Below are 19,801 nucleotides of genomic sequence, written 5' to 3' on the forward strand. Positions count from 1 at the left end.
AACAAGCAAAGCGTATAAACATCCGGTTACTACAAAAATAAACGTCTTTTTCAACGAAAGTGTGTGTGACGTTTTGGCAAATACATACACAACGAATGTAAAATATTAGAAATTATATAATTTTGACAAATGGTGTTTTATATGTGTTGGACTAAATAAATAAATTGAATCAAAATCAAATTAAAAACATGTTTTATTTCTCCAATGCGTACAAAAAAATGACACACGCTAAATATCTTGCTTTTTCATACTGGTGCAAAAGGAAATTTAGAGATTACTGCATGTACACATTGCCGTACGTTGGATATGTTTTTGCAGAGAAAAAGTTAGCTATAATCAGCTAACAGCTCCCCTTTGTCATCAGATTTTTCTACATTTCCGGATTGCTACTGGTTTTTAGTAGTTAGCTTGATGGACTCATCCAAAATATAATTAATTCGGAAATCGCGAGATTTTAATAGTAGTATGTCGCGATATTGCCAGTAAAAGGTTAAATATTACGTTAGCTGTTAAGACTTTCAGTCACCTTCTTTCTGTCTGCTTTGTTCGTAAAAGCCATGATAAGTCAAAAGTAAATGAACTGAGTTATGACTTAAATGGGCATTTTGGTAATCAAATGTTTCTAGGAGTTTACAAATAATATATATATTTTTTAAACACACACACACAAAAAAAGGTTATGGCAGGTGTTGCAAGGGCAAGGTGCGACCTAAAGGCCCAACGAAAATGTATATTTGGGCCATGTCTGGTAAAGTTTTGGCTGAGTTCAGGCAGTCACACTCACCCTGAGTTAAAGGCTGAGTGTGGACTACAGGATGTTTTCCAGACAGATATTCTTTGGTATAATTTTTGCTTAGGGATTGTGTTGGCTGCATCAGTCATCTGTAATGCATGTAGAGCATTTGAATTATTTTAATTTTAAAAAAATGACAAAATTCTACTCATTGTAAGACATTTGTTGCCAGTTTTTGGATTGAACTTTCTCCTTAGTAGTGCCACATGGAGGTTGTAAACCAGTGCCCTTCAATCTTCATTCATCTGCCATGTTTGTGTGTGTACTGGTTTTGTGATATCAGTATATATATATATATATATATATATATATATAGAGAGAGAGAGAGAGAGAGATATATCTATATATATATATATATTAAACCTACAAATTTGTTTCAAAAGAGAGTTACTCCTAGTCTGTTTTAAGGATTGGTTTGTGTTCAACACTGAGTGTGTCACACTTTCATTTTGCTCTCACACTCTGAAGTCCTAAGATCTCTTTTAGCATGTTAACAGCCTTTTATTGCTCTGCATAATGCAGTTTATAATAGCTCACAGACTATGATGAGACTGTCACTGAGATTCTGTCTTTGGAGAAAGGCACGTGTTCATAAATGAATAATGACTGTCTTCACTGTTGCTTTGCTTTTGTTTAAGTTTGATTTTTCACATGCTGCTTTATGTACAGACGACTTCTTGAGAGACTAAACTGTTTTTTGGTTTGTTTGTTTTTAGAAACAACACTCTCGGGAAATAAACAATGAGGGTTTGATGCAATAATGGACAACAAAGACTCTTAAATTAAAGATCCATATGTATTCAAAACGAAAGTTGTGGCTGTGCAAGAAGGAAAATGTCTGATTAAGCTGCATCACTTTGAGTAATAAGTACCAGTGTGAGTCAGTGTGAGCTGACTCTGTAAGGGAAGGGGCAGCACATCAGCACACAGCCAGAAAACCAGTATGATCTTTTGGTAGACACATCTGCATGAACACATTCTCTTATCCAGACAAGACAGCTGAAAAATACCTGGTGGAAATCGTAGGTATGTGAAAGTCTTACCTGTATCCACACACCTGATCCCAATAAAGGCATCTTGGATGTAGATGATGTTTTGATTGTGCTCTTCGATGGGAGTAAATTAAGTTATAGGCAGAACCGTTGAGCTGTGGGATGATATGGTTGACATACTTCCCTTAAATATTTCAAAGAGCCCCAAAATATATTTCTTAAATAGAAAGATGTAATCTGACCTGGACAGATTAGATGTGGAGCACGTGAAACACATACACAGGCTTTTTTTTTTTTTTAAAGGCGCATAAATCAAAGCTGCATTTATCAATCTGCAAAAAAGAAACAAAAATCAGTTATCCCATGACATTTGTATAAACTATTATTCTTCTAACTTTTTGCATCATAAGCATCACAATAACAGAGTTTTCTCCAGGACTTAAATTCTCATTATTATCATTACCTTAGATCTTTTATGCAAGAATCAGGGGCAGCGCTCCCATTTTTTGAGTGCAATACAAAGAGGGGGAAAAAAAATACTGTAGCTGTAATTCTGTGGAAGATGCAGACTGTAGATCCAACTGGTCTACATTCATACTACTGAAACTACTTTTGCACTTTTGATCAGCTCACACCTCGACCACATCTAGAGCTCAGAAGCATTGTTTCAAGCAATTTCTTGCCTTTTCTTTATGGAGATTTAAACACGGTCACAAAAAACATTTGTTCAAACTGAAACAGTTTACATCAAACCGTTACATCATAATTCAGCTTTGCTATTTATTCCCCCCTCTTTAATGCCTTTATCACTCCTAGTTTCAAGTCAGGAAGGCATGAGTTCAACATCATGGAAAGGTATGAAACCTCAGGTGGAGCACATGACCAGAAGGGGAGATTTTGCCTGTGTTTTTTTTTTGCTTTCTCCATTTTACGCATATGTGGTGGCTTTGTTGGCACACATCCATAACGCCCACTCCTTTTGTTCACTCCGTTGTCCTAAAAGCTGTGCAAAAAAATGTGACGGTATCTTTTTTGTGTCAATGGCCACTTTCACCACGGGGATCTGGGGACGTGGTTGACCGAATTAAGAGCAACCTGAATTCCGAGCAAGTTGTTGGTTTTAAACCACAAATACAAATTCCTTGTATGTGCGTTCGGGTTTTTCTGTGGTTTCTCTTCAGCTCCATTTGGGTCGCAGATTTTTAGAGCCCCACACATAAAGGCAAACACCTACACAGGATGTGTATTCATTGAACATAAGACGCTGTTGAGAAGCTGGTTAATATTTATACAGGCAACCTCAGTCCTGCTTACTCTTCTACTTTTGTTTATAGGGACATACTGACCATTGGTTTTGGAAACCTTATGAGCCTTATTAGCAAAACCAAGAAGTATGCTAGTTTCTGAGATTCACATAGAGAAGTAGAGTAGTCGTGTACAGGAAGCTTTTCTTGTGAGTAAAAAATATTGCAGTTATTTCCATCCTTGAACAAAACTCCGATATTTTTAGGAGGTCTGAAGGTTTCTAGCCTGTACAGGTTGAACTTTTATGTGACATTAGCCTCTGCTGGTCCTTTTTTAACTCCAGGCAGCAACTTTTGCGGCAGGTTGAATATCTCATTCCACTCTCATATCTGTTCTTTATCAATCAAATCACATGTCACCGTGACATGCTGACAACATGTAATGTGATATAATGTACTCTTTTTAACTACTCTTATCTCAAAGAAGCACAGGTGAAAAAAGTTAATCTAACAATGAATTCAGTCCAGCTTCTTCAGTTTCAGGGTTCACTTTTTCATCATGTTGGCACACTGTCATATCTGCTGATGCAGCTGTGCTTCTACGACAGGACAAAGTATGGTAGTAAAATATACTCAGCCTGTTCAAATTCATACAAGCTATGATATCAAAACCTTTGTAGTGTCTTTAACTCAAAAACTACATTAGAATGCTTTTGCTCCTGTGTTTGGTTTACATGTTTCCTGCCTTGTCATTTCTCTTATATATTGTTACAATTTCTTTGCAAGAGCTAACAGCAGCTAGAAGGGCAGCTTATAAGTCCCTGAGACACAGAGGAAGAACTTTATTTTTTTAAGTCTATGTGGAGACAAGTGCAAGAACTACCCAGTAACTTTCCAGTTCTAGTCTGTTCTTTCCGCTGTGGCAGGGGCTGTTGTCAATATACTCTTGACTGACAGGTGGCAAACTTTTGCCGTTTGTTGTGGTTTATATAGGAGCATTTGTAGTCTGCTTCACTTACAATGTCCTTGTTATTCATGGCTTCTATTAGAAAAGTTTCACTTACACTTTTTTTTCCTAAGAGGGCATCTTGCTCACAAACTACTAAATTTAATAATCTCCAAACTGGTATGTCAGCAAACATTAAAAAAAACCAAATCATCAAGGCTGATGCCTTGAAAAATGATGGACAGATTGAAACTGATTATGGTGTTTCAGTGGAATAACAAAAGACGACTGAAACTGGTAGTTCCATACTATCTTTTATTCTAATATACAGTTTGAAATAACTTTCAACAGTTGAGGCCTCGGTTGTGATATATCCAAAATGTCTTTGTACATCCTGAGAAATCCTGGTCTTCGAAAAAAAAATTAATAAATCAAGTTCACTTGGTAACGGAACATAATTTCCGTTATAAAAACTTATAAAACTTATAAAAAAAAAAAAAAAACAGAAAAAACAAGAGACAAGATTTTGTTCCCAGAAGCTTTGTGATTTTCCATTCTGTTTGAGGTTTCAGCAGTGCTGGCCAATTAAGTTTGATGTTGCTTTGCTTTCATCCAGGCAAACCGTTCATGTGAAGAGCAAAAGGTGGAACCCACTGGCAGAAATCTCAAACCAAAATTGAATGATGGCGATAAGCGTTTAATTAGCTTTTTGAAAAGTGATCTGCATTTTAAAAAATGGAGCGCAAACAGAGCAAGAAATATAAGCTCCATCATCAGCTTTCCTGACTTTTTGTCTTTTCCCCTCTGTATATTTTAATGTGCATTTAAAAAAATATGCATGAGTTGATGATGGTCAAGCGTGCAGCAATGAGTGATAAATCAAGCTCTGCACTTCTCTCTTTATCTTATCCTCATACTCATTTCTTTGATTAAAAAAAAAAAAAAAAAAAAACCAGCTTGAAACTATTTTTATGAAAATGTTTCATCATGAAACAGAAACAGAACTAAGAGTATAAACCAGATTTGTGCATGACAAGGCTTTCAAAACATGACTTATTTCAGCTCGACAAAAACTTTTAATTTTCTTGTTTCGCAATGCTCATTTGTTGATAAATGTCTGAGCCTATAAGGAGAAATAGACAAAGAGGAAGATCCCGACAGAGCAAATCACCACCAGTCCTACGTTTAAAATGATTCTGGTTCCTGGAGGTTCATAAAGAAGCTCATCCACAATCCTATCCTGTTCTTGAGTTGTAATGACTTGAGCTTCGGAAGATTCCTCCTTGAAGCCACAAAACCAATCTAAGGCCTTCATACATCCTCCCTCCACTCCTTCACTCCCAAAGCAGCCCTCATCCACTCCCTCTCCTCTCTTTTCTCCCTCTTCCAACATTTTGGGGTCTGAAATCGGCATATAGTGCCCATGCTCGACTGGATGTTGGGCTGTGATAGTGTTGCCATTGCTTGATCGAACATTTTCATGAAGATTTTCAGTGCCATTGAGCTCGTTTGTGTGGTTTTGACGCTTCTCTTCACCAACAATAAGGTTTAAAGTCTTGATGTCTTCTCTACCTTCACCCGTTTCTTGCTTTCCGAGTTTCTTTCTCTTCTTCAACCCCCACAGAGTGGTGGTTCTGATTTGTTCTTTTCTGGGTGGAGGTGTGCAGAGACTCACAACAACGGTCACCAAAGCTGATATCCAAAACAAGAAGGCTGCCACATACATGAAATGCACATCTTTAATGAAAGATGGCCGCTCATCGGGCTGGTCACAGTGTGGTTCTCGGTAAACAAATGCCAAAATCAAACGTAGCATTCCAAAAGTAAACCCTACCATCCCACCCCAAAAGGCTCCCGTTTCGTTACAACGATGCCACAGGACACCAAGCAAGAACAACGCTGCCACAGGAGGCGTCAGATAATCTGACACCTCTTGGATGTAATAAAACATCTGGCCTCCCTGCATCGTGATGATGACCGGCACCCAGGCAATGCTGATGATCACCATGAATACCACAAACAGCCTGCCAACTATCACCAGCTCTCTGGACGACACCTGCTTTCGTAGCATCTTGTAAATATCCAATGTGAATATGGTGCTCGCAGAGTTAAAGATAGAGTCCAAGTCGCTCATTAGAGCAGCAATCATGACGGCCATCATCAACCCGCGGAGGCCGACGGGCATCACCGACATGACGAGCCGCGGGTACGCCACGTTGGTGCAGCCAGCCTCAAAGCCGCACACTTCCATACAGTGCTCTGGGCTGATGCATGCCAACTCATCAGCAAACAGGACTCTGGAAATCATCCCTGGAACCATAATGACAGCCAGATCAGACAATTAGGGATTGGCAGTCAGGATTTTAGTTGTAAGTTATTCAAAGGGCAATCAATAGCTTCACCTGGGATGACGATGATAAACATGGGAAGGATTTTGAGGAAGCCTGCCATGATGGTAGACCCTTTGGCATGAGCAATATTCTTTGCTGCCAGAACTCGCTGTACAATCACCTGATCTGCACACCAGTACCTGGAACACACAGTAAGGAATATTTGTGTTAGTCTGCGAAATAATAATAATAACCTGTGATAAAAAAAAATAGAAACCTTTCCACTGCAGACATAAGAGGGCAGGAATAGCTACGCTAATGGGCATGTCAGCCCTTTGGGTCCACCTGATCCACGAGTTAATTGAGAGATCTTGCTAGAAATATTTTTTTTTTGGGGGGGGCTTTTTATGCCTTTAACGATAGGACAGTTGGAGAGAGACAGGAAGCAGGGGGCAGAGAGAGAGGGGGAAGACATGCAGCAAAGGGCCGTCCGATGCGGGACTCGAGCCGGGGCCCGCTGCAGCGAGGACTGTAGCCTCTGTACATGGGGGGCTGCTTAACCCACTGCGCCACTGACCGCCCCTTGCTAGAAATATTAAAGAAATGAATCACCTTGAAGTTTGTGCCTTTTAGAAATCAAGTAATCTTTTGTCCACTGAAATGTCGCTTCAGATACTTTTGGTTAGAAAACAAAGCATTCAAAATTAGCCCCAAAATTATCCTGAGAGTGAACAGTGGTTTTCAACTGGGTTGTGTTCTAAAGCACATATAAACAACCCTCTGGAAAGCTGCTGCGTCAATGGATTTCATCTTAAATTCCCCTAATGACGAAGACTGTGCATCAGAGTTGAATAGTTGAATAGCCAGACAACAAATCAGGGGGAGGATGTGTGTTATCCCCTAACTGACAGTTTTTTTTTTTTACCCCTCACACCTGTGAGCTGTTTCTAACTTCTGTCAACGCATTCACTGCCTACAGTTTGCCACTAAAATATTGTCCCTAAAATATTGTCCCAAATGCAGCACAATACGTAGCAACAAAGGATCCACAAACAGACGGCCGAATCTCTGCAGGGAAATACATCACCACACAGTTCTAGTGGGTCATGAACATGACCGAGAACGATTACTTTTGTATGAGCCTGTATACGTTTTGAATATATATATATGTGTATTTTGTAAATGTAAAACGGTACCAAATTGAGGCAGGGGTCTGACCCAGTAAGAATCCAGGCCAAGGCAGGTCTGGATCCGTCGGGCCTCGCAGGATCTTCAAGGCATCTGGCTTTGGGTTGGAATGGTCGTGGCAAGACTCAGAATATGTTAGATTTGGATAAGACTGCAAGATGGCGGTGACGTTTGGAGCAGCGTCCATGTACTTGGTTCTTAATCCTTAAAATGACATGGAAAGACAAGGTTTAGCATAGACAAATTACCTGACTAAGTACAAATGCATGAAATGAATGCCAAAAAAAAACTAATAGAGAAATAAAACCTTCAAGTCCGCCAACTTTGAAGAGACTTATGCCTGTGAGACACAGTGCTCCAGCAATCATAAGGAATGCCTGGACCGTGTCTGTGTAGATGACAGCAACCAGGCCTCCAGTGACAGTCAGCAAGGCCGTCATGGTGATCAGGAGGATAACAGACACATAGAGGTTCCACCCTAAGGATTCCTTAATGAACAAGGCTCCAGAATAGAGGTCCACAGACAACTTGGTGAAGATGTAGAGCACAAGAGATAAAGCAGCAAAATACACCTTCAGCCGCCTCCCTCCATATCGTTTCGACAGGTATTCTGGCATTGTGTAGACTCCACACTGAATGTACACTGGAATAAACACCCAGCCCAACAACTGAAGCAGGAGTAAAGCATTGAACTCCCACGCAGCCACGCCGAACCCGCTCGCAGCGCCCGATCCAGCCAGTCCTATGAAATGCTCACTTCCAATGTTGCTGACAAAGAGAGACGCTCCTACAGCAGCCCAGTTCATGGAGCGACCAGCCAGGAAGTAGCCATTCACCGTGCTCCGGTTGGCTTTCCACATTGCCAGGAAACCAATCGCTAGCACCAAGAGGAAGTAGATCACTACAACAACAACGTCCGCCACTTCCATGGTGGCGCCGGGGGCCATGTTTGAACTCTTTGGTAGCTCTTTAACAAAGCTGAGCCAACTTATTTTTGCACTTTATATGCAACTTTTATGCTACATATAAAAAGTAACTGTGGGCACACTTTCCATTAAAACAAGTTTAAAAGAAATTATCTTCTTCTAAATTCAAAAAGATGAATATCAACCAATTGGTGCCATTTGGAGATTAAACATATACACTTATCTGCACATTCTCACACACAGTTTTAAACAGTCACAAAGAGGATGTAAATGTTCCCTGAGCATCTGACTGTGACAATACTTCGAGTAGTCTCAGAGCTTCTGAACCGTTGTAGTAAACCTCAGCTTTAACGGAAGCTGCGTGTTTGGCAGCTAATGGACTGGTGGTGCATTGTTTGCCGACTCCTGAAGAAGTCCCACAGGAAAATCTGAATATGGTTCATCTGGATTCTGCAAGAAACCCATACACACACAATGAATCGTATGAAGGAAAGCTAAACATGTAAACGGTGAAAGTAATGGATGAAGGCCAATTCACGGTTTCTGCATTCATGGCCACTGAACAATGCAGACTACATAAGGATGGTAGACATGCATGCGTTTCCACTCATACCACAACTGTATGGTACAGGTCAGTGAGCTACCAAGACATGTCATGCACATTGGCGATTGTTGATTGGTTTACATAAAAATATAGATTATATAATAAATATATTTCTTCTTACTGTCTTTTCAACTGGGTGCAGATGTACCCAAAGGTGTTCAAGCAGACCCATGCAGATTAGGGCAGATGATTAAGCCATGGATGAGTAAAGCAAGAATTGGCCTTAAGACAACAAGAGCAGTTATTGTGTCTTGTCAAACATACTATGACAAATCATCACCTGATGAGTTCCTGCTTTTCCAGCATCTAAGCTGCCAGAAGTGGACAAAGTCGTCTTTTAAAAACGTCTCAAAGCAAATAACCAAAAAGCTCCCTGTACCACAGTGGAGTTAAACCCAGACTTGGATGTCCCACTGTGTGTTCATTTGGCGACAGTTTTTGTAGCCCCTTTCACACATGCTTAAGTTATTCGTGAGTTTAGAAAGTCAAACTTAGAGTTTAGTCTAGATATAGCTGAGCATCTTTGCTCTTCAGAGTTTTCAGGGGTTAGAGGAGCTTGCAAATGACAGAGAGCGGATTCATGCTGAGTTTAAGGTGTCGGAGAAAAGCGCAATAAGAGGAGATCAAACCATATAAAAATCATGATTTGGTGATTGTCTGTCTTTGGAAGATAAACTGAATCGGTAGCTGAAGTGCCTCTGCACCAACAATACAGGTCAAAGTCAATTTACTGTTGTGTGGACTTTCAGCGTGTGAGAATAGCTCTATCATGTATTTGTGGTAATTCTGCAGTCAGGTCTCATCTGGGTTATCTCTGGCTGGCAAACCACAGCTTTCTACAGAAACTCTTACAAAGTGGAGGGGGGGGTATTTGAGAGATAGGATACAGAAAATCAGGCTTTCTGGGAACGTGCTAATTTCACATGAAAGTCTCTGAGGCTCTGGGTGAACTTGCAATTCACAGTGTTGTACTGATACTTACAGCATATCTTAGCTACTCTCTCGTAATAACTAAATCTAGGAAGCAAGGCTACTACAAAGGCCCAAAACAGGGCTGTAGTACGACGCTCCTGCATGGGGGCCTGTGTTTGCGTTCGTTTCTCATGTTTGTTGCTGAGCACGAGGCGCTGGAGAGTTTAAGGTCTTGGAACGACAAAAATCTCTTCACAAGAACATCTCCCTGCCGCAAACAGCTGATAAAAAGAGCATCGGCAGAGTATGCTACACGTACTTGACTTTTAGGAGTTTAATCCTGATACTTCCAGCACAGGAGTTAATTTTGTGTCAAGATTATTATCATAAGACAGAGCAACTTTTTTTTTTTTTAAGGGGAATGCTGATCAAACAGGTTATTATTATAGGATCCAGTTCTTGGCACCTGAGCGTTTGGTTCTTTGAGGAAACTTATTTTCTTTGCTGGCCTTTTAAAAAAACATTTGTCAAGCAAATGTAAACCTGCAGGATGGTTATGCAATGTCAACTGAAGTTGTCAGTTCCTGCTTCATGATGAGTACATGCAGGGGCTAACAAACATATCAAGGGGAACTTAGTGTGATTATTGAATTCTGATACATTACTCTGACTTATTTTCACCAGAAGGACCCAGAAAATTACTCTTACAATAATCCTACAGCGGTCTGCAGAATAGCTCATTGGAACATTTTAACCCATTAAAGTAGCACTTGCTTTTGAGGTTTCTGTGCTTTCTGTTGGGGTTTGTTTCAGGTATCATTCATGACCTTGTGCTCAAAAGCTGATATATAAATAAAATTAATCGTGATTGGTGCACTTTTATATTCCTTGTTTACATGCAAAATATGTGGTTGCTGTACTTTATTTCATTTGGTTTTTAATCTGATAATTCTGCTTCAAAGGGACTCAGAGTGGCACTCAAAATCAGGTTGTAGTGGGTCATTTTTATAGTCTTCAACTGAAAACACGAGCTTTCATTTTTCTTAACTTCCATATATGTCATCAATATCCACTTGTGTCATTTTCTTTTCCATTAAATATCATCGTGACTCGTCCTCTATTGTTTAATAGGATATTCTTACAGTCTTACAAGTTATTTGGGATTTTAAGTGACACGGTTCTCTGTTAACTTTTTGTTTATCTTACAACGAACATGCTTGTTAAAATTGATATCTCGAACTGGGAATAAGCAGAGAATAAAGGTGAGACACACTGACTTTGATAGGCCACAACTCGTCACAAGAAGATGCATGAAAGAAACAGTTAAGACTTACCTGATGGTTTCCCCTGGGTCGTCTCCACTTTGTCTTTGAAGCAGCCAGTTCTTAGCTGGATATGTCAAAAGTCTAAAACTCTCGGGTGTCTGCCAGCTTAATATTGACGGGATCGGGAAGCCCCGCCCACGGCATCGCGTCATTACCTGGTGAAGGTGGAAGCACGCGACCCCCGCGCTCACAGTGTGGGCGCCGACTTTTCCGGAGGAAGATTTGAACCTTTTTTAGTACAACATGGTACACGTGAGTGTTTAACAGAGGGTGATCTTTCTTTTCTGTCTTCAACATTTCAAACATGCAGAGAGAATGACGTTTTGACTGACATAAAAGTGAAAACAGCTTAATTGTTTTCATCTGGGGGCAAATGTCCCAAAGTCAGCAAGCTGGAATCCTGGAGGAACAAAGCTCTCTGAGCTCAATTAAACACAGTGGAGATGTGAGACGATCTTAATGGGTTATTATCGTTTATATTTAATCCCAGAATTGAAGAGATATTCACCTGCTCACCTCAGACCCAGTCATGTAGAAACGGATGTGTGCATTTGTTGACTGTTGATTGCATTTTGACTTGAAACCTCCTCATTTTTGTCCATTTGGAGTTCTCTTCCTGTCTGCAGCCATGGGGCTGAGCACACAACCCCAGGAGGCTCCAGGTTGGAGGAGGTGGGCCTGCCAATCTTAACCGATTAAATCTTGTTGTGCGGAAGCCCATGAGTTGCAGATTGTGGCACATCAATCAGTTTCATAGGGGAGTTAATAAGCTCAATTGTGCCAACTTATTAAGCGCTACCTTTCATGGTTTATAATTCTCTGTGATACAAAACGGAGCTTTAAATAAAAACGACAGTGCAGTCCCCGATCCCGTACTGCACTCATCAGATTGTGTTCCCTTCACTCTGCTGCTTAGAGGGACTTTATCAATAAATCAAAGATCCTGTTAATTTGTTCCAAAAAAATAAATATATGTGGAACATTATGAAAGTAGGACAATCCCATTGTGCATATCTGCCCCACAGACACACATGTATAGATGTGCTCTTACATAAGGAACTGGGCTCATGCCCAAGGAACAAGTGCTGCTTCACACACTGTTACTTATAAACCCGCAAAATGAGGGAGTCGCAAGAACGTGGACACGGCCTGACCGACTACTGGTCTGCACCTCTGCATGTGTGTAATTTTGTTGTTTATTTGAGTTTGTGTGAATGTTTGCATGAACCCATGCAACTTTGCATTGAGATGACTTTACTTCTTTGGTATTCCACATCAATGCATGTAAATATTTCAGTTTGCACCTGTCCTTGTGGTGTGATTGCGAGTCTCTCTCTGTGTGTGTGTGTGTGTGTGTGTATTGACCATGAACACCTTATTACCCATTACTGACTGTAGGGTAACCTTCGTATTACTGGACAATGCTGCTTTCTGCACATACACCATGATTTTGCACTTTTCATCAACTTGAAGCAGTAAGCCGGGCGAAACTGAGGTGGAGGGTTTCAAATCAGATCACAAGACGATGATGTTACAGTAGAGGGCTTGAAAAATACTGCCGATAGGGAATTTTTGCACTTTTGGGGTTAGAAGATTTGCTGTTTTTCTCGTTGCTTTTTAAATAATGAGAGACGCAAAGTTTCCTTTGCTGTGCCTTGATTTTAATTTCAAAGCAAAAAAAAAAAAAAATGTTGTAGACCGATCAGAAAATTATATAGATTCTTCCTTTGGTGTCAGTGTTTAATACATAAAATATACCTTTGTATACTTTTGTTAGTTTCTTGTCTTCTGACTCAAACCTTTGAACCCACGTGTGCCCTTGTTTGTCCTTGCAAATGTTAAAGTTTCAGCACGACCTTTTGTCCCCTTTGTGGCATATTTTCCGTGAAACATAAGGGGAAGAAACAGCTGCAGGCTACAAGTCTCTGACTTTTTAAAACAAATTGCAACCAAAGGGACACTCAGGTGGACCTGACAGATTTTACAGAAAGTGATCCGGGTTCCTCTTTTTCCCCATGTGTCACCTTAGAGCCATGTTTCATTCCATTTCAATGGGTACTTCTTGTGTAATTGTACTTAAAGATACATAGATATACATAAGGATTATTATATTATTCATTCAGTCATTTTGAAACAGACTCCTGCTGCCAGGAAGCCTTACATGTGTCTGAATACTGCTTTTCAAAAATGTATGAATGACTAAAGGGACCTCACCATTTTAAGATCCCTATTTTTTTGGCATATGCACCAAAATTACAGTCTAAATATATATTGTTTATGCTGTTTACTGACCACCAGAATAAGTGTGAGTAGAAGCAGAAGTTGCTGCAGGTTAAGACTAAAGTGTAGATTAAATGTCAATTTGAACTCTTAACATTTTAAAAAGGAAGAGTTTTATTTATGTTCCATTTCAAGTCATTTGGAATAAATAAAACAAGTACATTGTGAATGAATATTTTTGAGATTGTATAATCAAATGGCTGCTACTACTATCTGCGACCACTAGATGGTGCCAATTTACTGTAATCCATAGACTGTAAAAAAAAAAATACAGTCTTTTCTTTTTATGTTTTACAGTCAATGCTGCAGTCTAAGTAGCACCAAAAAGACCTTGGAAGTCACATGAAGATCCATTTACCATCCAGTTTACTTCGCAACAGGGATAACACAAAAAGAACACTTCCCTGACCTCAGTCTCATTCAGAGGTTTAATAGAACTGAAGCACAGGCACAACTCCGCTCAGACAGGGAACGGGGGAAGTGACATCAGATCAGACGGAACTGAGAAAAGAAAATAATTTGGGGATAAAACAGGGAGGTACAAAAATGGGGAAAACTGAAACTGAAAATCAGGACCTGTGAGTGTTAACAAAACAACGGAACTAGTGAACCAAAATGGGCATTAACACAGTCAAATAGGACTATTCTAATCTAAAAAAGGGAACTGTGAATAAAAGGCTGTGCCCAAACATGAATATATGAAGTTAACAATCCTGTACCCTGTAAATCCTAAAAAAAAAAAAGTGGGTATGATTATGGAGGTAGATTTGTTTCTTTATTATTCAATCAAAAAAAAGGTTGCTTCAATCAAAAAATATATTTTCAATCAAAAAAACCCGTTTCAATCAAAGAAAAAAAGTGTTTGAATGCAAAAATATATTTGAGACTCAAAAAAATGCATTTGAACACTATTTTTTTTTGCTTGAAAATGTTTTTTTTGATAGAAGTGAAGGTTTTTTTGTTTGAAGCAACTTTTTTGATTGAAGTATTGTTGTTTTGTGTTTGGGCCATATTATGGGTAGGACATTTGTGTCTTTATAATTCAATCAAAAAAGAAGTTGCTTCAAACAAACAAAAAATATTTTCAATAAAAAAAATCACTTCAATCAAAAAATAAACCTTTTCAATCATAGAAAAAATGTTTTTGAATGCAAAAAAATATTTGAGACTCGAAAAATTGCACTTGAACACTTTTTTTTTGATTGAAAATGTTTTCTTTGATTGAAGTAATCTTTTTTGTGTTTGGACCATGTTATGGGTAGGACATTTGTGTCTTAATTATTCAATCCCAAAAAAGTTGCTTCAATCAAAAAAAAAACATTTTCAATCAAAAAAAAATATTTTCAATCAAAGAAAAAACTGTTTAAATGCAAAAAAAAAAAAAATCATTTGAAGTGTTTTTTTTTTTGATTGAACTTTCTTTTTTTTTGAATGAAGTGAAAAAAGTTTTGAAGTCGTTTTTTTTTTTAATCATTTTGACACAAACGTACCGCAGTGGGCGGGTGCTTCCCCATTGGTCAGACATGTTTGAGTGACAAGTGTCTACACCAACGACGTCTTTCTGACAAGCAAGTCATGGTCGCCACTCGCCAGCGAGCCAGGAAGCAGTGGTCAGGCAGTGGTGGAGTTGTTGGTAAGTAGATAAAACCGTATTAAAATGATTGGTGTCACGTTATTAGCCTACCTAATAACGTGACACCAAACCATCCCAGTGCAATTTTTCGAGTCTCAAATATTTTTTTGCATTCAAAAACATTTTTTCTATGATTGAAAAGGTTTATTTTTTGATTGAAGTGATTTTTTTTATTGAAAATATTTTTTGTTTGTTTGAAGCAACTTCTTTTTTGATTGAATTATAAAGACACAAATGTCCTACCCATAATATGGCCCAAACACAAAACAACAATACTTCAATCAAAAAAGTTGCTTCAAACAAAAAAACCTTCACTTCTATCAAAAAAAACATTTTCAAGCAAAAAAAAATAGTGTTCAAATGCATTTTTTTGAGTCTCAAATATATTTTTGCATTCAAACACTTTTTTTCTTTGATTGAAACGGGTTTTTTTGATTGAAAATATATTTTTTGATTGAAGCAACCTTTTTTTTGATTGAATAATAAAGAAACAAATCTACCTCCATATATGATCAGATAAGCTGTAATTCATTTCTAAAACTAAATCCGTTTTCAATTAGTTGTTAATTAAGATAGAATAAAAATGGGGATTTTATTTTTTGACATTCAAATAGATCATTAAAACAAAATGTTTATTTTACTTTTTTTTTTAAAGTTCTGCTTCACCATTTTCATTAGGAACAAGAAAAAAAGCCATTTCAGCTTTGACTGGTGGACCAAAAGACACACAGACCCAACAAAAGAGTCAAAAAACGTGCACACTACATCTGAATGCTCTTTCACGGCCTCTCAAATGTAAGCTGAGATACAACCAGCTCATTCAAACAGTGACCTGAAGAGATATAATAGTGGAAACCAGAACACAGCTGCATTGAATAAACTGACAGGCCACTGCCTTAGATCGATTGGAAAACACTACTGGGGCACCATGATGAAGGAGGAAGGGCAAAAACCAAACCTGCATTTACTTATTAACACACTGAAAAAGACGCGTGCAGGCCCAGAGACTGGGAGACAGCAAAGGCTGTGAATACCTGTGTGTTCCTTTACATATTAAAACAGTGTGTCCACTCATCTGTGCTGTAAACTCTCTAAAGGTGGGCAGCACAAGCAGTTGTGAGACTGCATAGCATAGACTCAGTTTCATGATATGTAATTAATAGGGACTGGGGTATGTCGAATGCATGTAAACTGATTTTTGAACATATTTGAACAAGCATGCAATCATCTGAATCAGTGTCCATTCATAGAGTGGCTGTGCTCAAGCAAATAATGCATAAAACACCATTTGTTGTCATTTTAATCATTTATACAGTTAGAAATCTTAAGGTTCCATGGGTAAAAGTACGCCCGTATTTTTAATTGACATTCAGATGCATAACACAAGAATGAAGATTAGGAGTCAGTGTTCAGGACAACAAGATGGTCATACCAACTGTGAGGCACGGAGGTGTAAGTGTTATGGTTTCACTGCCTCAGTGCTTGATGACAGTGTGAGGGCATCTGCCTGGAAGCTGAAGGCTGAACAAACGACCAAAAAAAGAAGAAACAGGAAGGTGAAATCATGGCAAGATTTGAATTCTATTTGAATTTGGTGGGGGCATTTGAAGAGTCCCATGGTTAGCACGTGTATGAAACTGCTGACACATCTAGCAACAGAAAGAATGGTCTAATGTCCAACTTAAGGACCTCCAAACTCCATTTAGGAGACATTTCCAACCACTAATATGGCCTCTCATCAGTTTCTAGACAGATTTGGTTGTTTTGATCGTTAATTTTTGTTTTTATCTGCTAACTCAATAGCAGCAGTGAATCACTGCTTATCGTGACACTGTCACCTCCAAGCTGCACCAATCATTTTCTCACCAGCCGGGAGAACGACACCATTTCTTGAACAGGATAACATTAAAAAAAAAGACAATGAATTGAGTCTTAAAATTAGGATTAACTAACAGTCATCGAACTATTTACAACTTAAAGATTATTGCAATTTCTTAAACAAAAGGCCCTTCATTTACAAAAGAAGAAAACAAAAGCAGGCCTCTAATTTGTTGGAACATTATAAAGACTTTTTCATTTAACTCATTTGAAAGCAAAATCTAAACAAATGGAAAGTTAAATATTCATTCAGACCTTTAAGTGAATATCTAAAAACATATTATACCATTAGCCTGGAGCCGAAGAAAGCTTGATCAGACAACAAGTCTCCTCATCAGTGGCTAATGTAATGGTCTCATAGGTTGATATTATAAGAAATAATATAATTAAGATAACGTTTACTCAAACATAAACAAAGCAAGAAAAAGACAATAATTCCCTGTGTTTTCAAACTGGATAGACCTGAAACTCATACTGACAGCTGTCGTACCACAGTTCCTTTCATTATTGCACATATTTCCAGCACAGTGTGGGTCCTCAAAGCCGAAACGCAACCAGGCTGGAGCCTTTTGTTTGCTGTCACAGAACGTGTCCCCTGCACCAGAGGCTGAACTGGAGCTTGTTTTGCTCATCGAATGAATCTGATTTAGTGTGTCAAATAGTTTAGTTTATGCATGAGTGGATCTGCATGTCTCTATGGTTAATAGGCAGCGATTCCTCCCTTGTCTTGCCTTTTATTGACCTTTTCTTTTTTTAAAACGAAACCATAAGCTCCAAAGCAGGCCATCTAAAAGGCTGAAGAATCAATCTAGCGAGATGCAGAAGAATGCTGCCACAGTGACTATTGATGAGGATCTGACTCCGAATAAAGAAAACCAGGGAGTATTTATTCAGAGGGATCTGATGACTAACAAAAGGCAGGTGTGGTAGTTGGCAGATAGAGTCTGAGTGAGCCGGTAGAACAGAGGACAAGACTGACAATCCAACACAATCCAAGGAAGAGGCTGAGGCAATACGAAACATTAGGCAAAACAGAAAACCCAGACGCGATTTAACGAACACAGAGATCACGGAGATCAGATCAAAGAAGTGAAACATGATCAAAACCCAAAGACGAGAGAAGATTTTGGATTAACGTAATGAAAACATGAATGAGATGTAGTGTTAAAGCAATACAATGTAACTTCTCAAAAAGCCCATTATGGAGCTCCCCCTACAGGCTTGGAGGTAATGTACAGTTACACTGTCGTAAATACAACACCCTTTCACTTTCACGTTTCACGTTTGTTGACGAACCGGCGAGGAGTCAGAAGGTGCAAGCTATGTCGACCGAGAAGGTAAGAGTAATCAAATGTACCTGGGAGCGTGAGAGGGGTCTATTTGTTTTTGCGGTAGGTGTGCCAGAAAGCAAGTCGAAGTACTTCCGCTCAGCTCCCGGGCCGGTCCAGCAAAGTTACATGGCGCAGTTTTTCCAACTCAGACCCCCGAAGGGCATAGGAGACAGGCCAATTGTAATATTTAATCTCATTCTAGCCGCACAATTTTTTTCAAGCTGTTATTTTAAGGTATAAATGTTACATAGTATTCTTTAATACTCGACTGGGTTTCATATGTCCTGCAAAGGCTCCATAAACATAAATATCTAAAACCAACAAGCAGTGAAGCCGTTCTGGAGGCTTTACAGTGCATTACAATGACACTTGAATGATGTTTTATGCCGTCTTTTTTTTTTTTTTTTTTTTCTCATCTGTAGATTGTTCTAAGTTTCTGGCAGAAAGTTATGTCCTGCAGAAATAAGTGCCGTTTCATAGGTTGGTCTGTAGATGGCGCCACTATAGCACGGAACAATCATTATCACTGACTCAGCTTTTGATATCCTTGTTTTATTCACCTGAGGTTTCTTTGCTGATTGAGTTTGAACGGCTTTTTTATCGTTTGTCATCTTAAAGAACGGTGTAAACAGTCATTTCAGTTGATTACATCTTTGGGACAAGGATTGGATCGGAAACTGTAACCCACATCAGAGCTCCGTCTGAATTTGTGAATCCTTTTTTTTTTTTTGGTTTTTCCCCATTTCAGCTCATTCTTAAAACAGCTCTTCAAAGGACTAAGAAACAGAGGCGAGGCTTTTCTCTTTACCCATCAAACATTAATGGACCAGTTTTTTGTGGTGAAATACTTGAAATACTTGAAATACTCGACTTGAAATTTCAGGAAGACGCTCTGTCGATCAAACACGCACACAAAGCACGGGCATCCCTGCTGAGGGGAACCAAAACATCTCACAAAAGACACTTGCATCCCTCAGCATCCCTGCAAGTTCATGACACGTCTGCACTTCTGCGCTCAGATGATTGACAAACAGCAAAACACCACTCTTTTTTGGTTTTGGATCAGCAGCTGTGGAGCTTATTTTGCTCAAGTTAGAACATGCACCTGTACCTATATGAGAAAATAAAAAATAATTGGGGGGAGGGGTCAATAAGGGGTCAGTGAAGAGACTTGGTGTAATGATGTCAGATTTAGGACTGACATGGGAAGCTGAGAGGAGGAGGGCGCTATTCTTCTGACACTAACAGAGCTAAGGCTTGCAGAGTTACTGGTGGCGGCAGATGGCAGAGGAATCAAAGGCAGATGAAAATATCCCTTCCAACATGTTTGTCATCGTCAAGGAGTGAGTATGTGCGAGTATGTGTGTGTGAGGGGGATGATTTCCCCTGGGGTTAATGAAAAATGTGATTGAATTTGAA

The 19,801-nt window shown here is 39.1% G+C and overlaps 1 protein-coding gene across 1 annotated transcript; it reads right to left on the bottom strand.

Moving 5' to 3' along the window:
• Window positions 1–4,285: 4,285 nt before the first annotated feature.
• On the bottom strand, window positions 4,286–11,331 carry LOC142391420 (sodium/myo-inositol cotransporter-like). The gene is made up of 5 exons (XM_075477191.1): window positions 11,270–11,331; window positions 7,801–8,869; window positions 7,502–7,697; window positions 6,378–6,505; window positions 4,286–6,285 (listed from the first exon to the last, which is right to left on the bottom strand). Exons 2-5 carry the CDS (start codon window positions 8,438–8,440, stop codon window positions 5,099–5,101), a joined length of 2,151 nt encoding a protein of 716 aa, XP_075333306.1. The 5' UTR covers window positions 8,441–8,869; window positions 11,270–11,331; the 3' UTR covers window positions 4,286–5,098.
• Between the last annotated feature and the right edge of the window lie 8,470 nt (window positions 11,332–19,801).

The sequence above is a fragment of the Odontesthes bonariensis genome, chromosome 11 (assembly GCF_027942865.1).
Source record: "Odontesthes bonariensis isolate fOdoBon6 chromosome 11, fOdoBon6.hap1, whole genome shotgun sequence".
Lineage (NCBI taxonomy): Eukaryota > Metazoa > Chordata > Actinopteri > Atheriniformes > Atherinopsidae > Odontesthes > Odontesthes bonariensis.

What these genes read in the sequence shown, in the direction of transcription:
- LOC142391420 (XM_075477191.1), bottom strand. Translation starts at nt 8,440, where the DNA reads ATGGCCCCCGGCGCCACCATGGAAGTGGCGGACGTTGTTGTTGTAGTG. An exon ending in CAAAGTTGGCGGACTTGAAG is followed by an intron (nt 7,698 to 7,800) that starts GTTTTATTTCTC and finishes TGTCATTTTAAG; the next exon opens with GATTAAGAACCAAGTACATG. An exon ending in CAGACCCCTGCCTCAATTTG is followed by an intron (nt 6,506 to 7,501) that starts GTACCGTTTTAC and finishes TGTGTGTTCCAG; the next exon opens with GTACTGGTGTGCAGATCAGG.